General features: G+C 43.0%; 1 protein-coding gene across 1 annotated transcript; it reads left to right on the top strand.

Annotated features, from left to right (window-relative positions):
• The first annotated feature begins 424 nt into the window (after nt 1-424).
• On the top strand, nt 425-3,940 carry LOC109854285 (ras-related protein Rap-2a). Its single transcript, XM_020427200.1, has one exon. It carries the CDS (start codon nt 1,032-1,034, stop codon nt 1,575-1,577), a length of 546 nt encoding a protein of 181 aa, XP_020282789.1. The 5' UTR covers nt 425-1,031; the 3' UTR covers nt 1,578-3,940.

The raw sequence follows: 3,940 nt of genomic DNA, 5'->3' as shown, positions 1-3,940 counted from the left end.
AGCGTACATACGCGCAAGTGAATCGCGCGCGTATAAGGCACGAAAATAATTTTTCAGCAAACCAAAGAGACATTGTACGTTCTTTGTTTTTTTTTTTTTTATCGAAAACAAAAAAGAATATAGAAAAGACTATACCGCGTTCGAACGTGTGGGACAAAGACGTGAGGGAGCGAAGGAATGCGAAGGCGTTTGTGACGTCTAGGATAGGCGCGCGATCGAAGATCCACGCGCGACGTGACATTCGATTCGAAGAAAAACCCGAGCGACGGTGGCGGCAGGCGATAAGATGGCGGTGCCGCGCACGTCAGATCCCGAACGTGCGAGGGAATGAGAGGGGTAGGAGAAGGCAGGAAGAGGAGGCGACTGTGGCAGGCACAGAGAGAGAGAGAAGGAGAGAAGGCCCCGTGTGTCGTTGGTGTGTATTGCCTGCGTACAGAGCGTGCGGCGAGTCCGTGTCGTCATGTCCTGGCGTAGTCGCGTCGCCGTAATATCGAGGCAGCCTTGCAGCGAGGCGGCGCAAGTCGATTCTCGATTCGCGTGATCCGTCCGTCCCATTCGTTAAGCCCCCGATCGAGACGTGTGTCGTGTCGATGCCTTTGTTCGCGACCGGGAGGAGGACGGGCGCGGATTGTCGTCGTGAGATCACACGAAGAGGACGTGCACGAGGACGAAAAGGAGCCTTGTTTCCTTAGCCCAGCGCTAGACAAGTGAAGTGTTCATACATACATACATACGCGCAAAGTAGAAAGAGTGATATAATCTGTCTCTTTCTGTAACTCTGTGGTGTGTGTCTCTCTTTCTCACTTACTCTTATTTCACACACTTACACACACACGCGCACACACACACGCATACTCTCGCTCTCCTTCTCTCTCACTTTCTGTCTCCTTCATCTCGGTCTTTTGTCTCTGTCACTCTCTCCGTCCGATCTCGGGGGGTGAAACGGAACTCCACACCCCGGTGCGGTCCTGGATACGTCTAGGAGGAGGAAGTGGCGACGTCGTAGAAGGAGTCGCGGAGAAGCCGACGTGATGCGCGAGTTCAAGGTGGTGGTCCTCGGCTCGGGCGGGGTGGGCAAGAGCGCGCTCACCGTGCAATTCGTATCCGGCTGCTTCATGGAGAAGTATGACCCGACGATCGAGGACTTTTACCGGAAGGAGATCGAGGTGGACAATTCGCCGTGCGTGCTCGAGATCCTCGACACAGCCGGCACCGAGCAGTTCGCGTCGATGCGCGATCTCTACATCAAGAACGGTCAAGGCTTTGTCGTGGTTTACAGTCTGACGAATCATCAGACCTTCCAGGACATCAAGGCGATGAAGGAGTTGATCACGCGCGTCAAAGGCACGGAACGCGTGCCCGTGTTGTTGGTGGCGAATAAGCTCGACCTGGAGCATCAGCGGGAGGTCGGCACCGAGGAGGGCCATCAGCTCGCACAGCTCTGGGGCTGTCCGTTCGTCGAGGCGAGCGCAAAGAACCGCACCAACGTCAACGAGATGTTCGCCGAGATCGTGCGCGAGATGAACTTCAGCCCGGAGAAAGAGAAGAAGACCTACTGCTGTTGCAGTGTCCTCTAATACTTAATCAAAACCGTTTTGGCCTGGATTTATTATTTACTCGCAGACCAAACTAGATAAAGGAGAATGTGTATAGTGTTTTTTTTGCTAAAGAGCTCGATGTGTGTGTGTGTGTCTACATGGGAATTCTGTCTCCGAGTGAATTTTTCCTGACCCTGGATCGTGCTGAGGGCAAAATTTTATTAGTGTACAGTGAGAGAGACTTGTTCTGGCGCAAACCTTGGCACATCTTGACATCTTGGAGAATCATTCGAGAGATCTTCTGGAGAATTTCTTGCTCGTGGAACGTGCTGTGCATCTTTATCAAGATTGACTTACATTGAACTCCGTACGAATTTCTCGATGGATACTGTGTGGTTCTCCTTTTTTTTTTTTTTTTTAACTCACGAAAGACCGTCCTGCAGGTGGCGGCCGGTTGAACACAGCTATTTTATTATACATGAATAGTATTATGTATGTAATATTATTGTAATATATATATACATATATATATATAAATATAATATAAGAGTAGGTTTTTAAGAAAGAGCAAAAAAAAAAGCGAGCAAAAGGTTAATCCTTTTCCTTCGCAAAAGGACCAATACTCTCTGCTCGCGTGGAGGAAGGTGTTGAAAAAATACCGATCAACCAAAACCAAACTCGATATCGGCTTTCTGCTCAATTTAGACAGAATTGTCGCACGCAGGTCATTGTACTGGTTCAAACAAATTTTAGGGTGCTGAAGTGTTTGCAAGCATTTTGAAGAGATATATCACTGTGATGGTCGACTGTTCTAGCATGATGATTCAGTGATAAGAAGCCAATTAATACGCCGAGCGAGGGAATCGGAGATATATAGAATAAAAGTGCGGTACGGTTTGGAAAATACTCTATTCTGTGCAATTGTTCTGTGTTAATTTAAGCTAAGGAGGCTGATCGGTGGGCAAAACGTCGAATGATAAACGTTGTTCTTTTTTTTTTTTTTGTACAAGGCATTGTCAGTTACACTGAGATGTAGAAGAGTGTTTTGTCTGATTTCATGATCATGTGAGATGTCTTTTTTGCTCTAAAAGAAAAAAAAAGTCGATTTTACATTCAAACTTAGTTCTCTGAGATTTGTTTTTTTTTTCTGAACCGACGAGAATTTATTTCTCTGAAACATTTTTACAAGAGTATCGTAAGACATTTCAAATGGTCGAACAATCCCTGTGCACATTGATAATATTACAATGTGTACAAGGTACACACATATACTTTTAAACTGTTTTGTACTTGTGCGCAGGGAAAAAAACAAAAAGAAACACCTGAAAACTGAAATTTTTACGTGCGACATCTCTTGTAGTAGTTAACACACGTAACCCCCAGCTGTTGTGAGATTTCTTGTGATCTGTTGTCTAGCAAAAAAAAAAAAAATATTAATACCTTTTACTTTTCATCATCTGCTTTTAACGTCTGTTTTCGAGTCTGTTCAATGCGAGACCGTGAACTAAGCAACAATAATTGCAAAATCGAATTTTAATAAACCAAAGGTCTTAGTAGGCCTTTAGTTTGCTTAAATTCAAGGTGACAAATTATTATTGCACGATGCGACAGACATATTAAAAAACAAAAAACACAAAAAAACGGTTTCGTAAAACTAGCTGATAACGTAATAATAATAATAACGTCAATCTAAACCTGTAATTTGTAAGCTTTGTACGGTAAAAAGTTTGTACTATATAGGCCGCAAGACTGCACATCACTGATCACTGTGGGATTGATGATCTTTTAACGAGTAATCTTATCAATGGAAAAAAAAAAAAGAAAGAAAATAAACAAGCATAATAGTTCGTCTATAGTAACAGAATCGTGAAAAGCAAACCTGATGAACTTCTAATTTCACGCCGAGATTGTTTCAATCGCAGACTCGCGCGTACGTGGTAAATATCCCATCGCTGATAACGACAGCGCCGAACGAACGTGAAAGGTATCATAACGGCAGAATTTCTAACTGTTTTCAGGAATATCTCTCTCATATCTGAAAAATTTACAGAGTTCTGTAAGAAACTTTTTTTTTGTTAAAACTGTGCTTTACAACACTTTGTATCCATCGCATAACATACGGAAGATATTTTGTAGTAGAAAAAAAACAAAAAAAAAAAAAGCGATATTATAATACTTTTCACCGCTGTTGTTGCTCTCGAGAAGAGAAAACATCTGCAGAATCTCTCCTCACCGTTTCTCTTTTTTTTTTTTTTTTGGTCCGAAATTGTTGATTTCGTGAATGTGAAAATCAAGTCTCGGTGAATGTGAAGAAACTGTGGATGTTTTCTTTTGATTTCTTGCAAATGTTGACTTGAGTGAGATTGATGGAACCAAACGTTTAAAAAAAAAAAAAAAAAAAA

This window comes from Pseudomyrmex gracilis, unplaced genomic scaffold, assembly GCF_002006095.1.
Source record: "Pseudomyrmex gracilis isolate BER0280 unplaced genomic scaffold, ASM200609v1 scaffold_62, whole genome shotgun sequence".
Classification (NCBI taxonomy): domain Eukaryota; kingdom Metazoa; phylum Arthropoda; class Insecta; order Hymenoptera; family Formicidae; genus Pseudomyrmex; species Pseudomyrmex gracilis.
The sequence above is the reverse complement of the archived record's forward strand: the minus strand, read 5'-3'. Positions and strand labels throughout refer to the sequence as shown.

Coding starts and splice junctions, on each gene's coding strand:
- LOC109854285 (XM_020427200.1), top strand. CDS start 1,032: ATGCGCGAGTTCAAGGTGGTGGTCCTCGGCTCGGGCGGGGTGGGCAAG.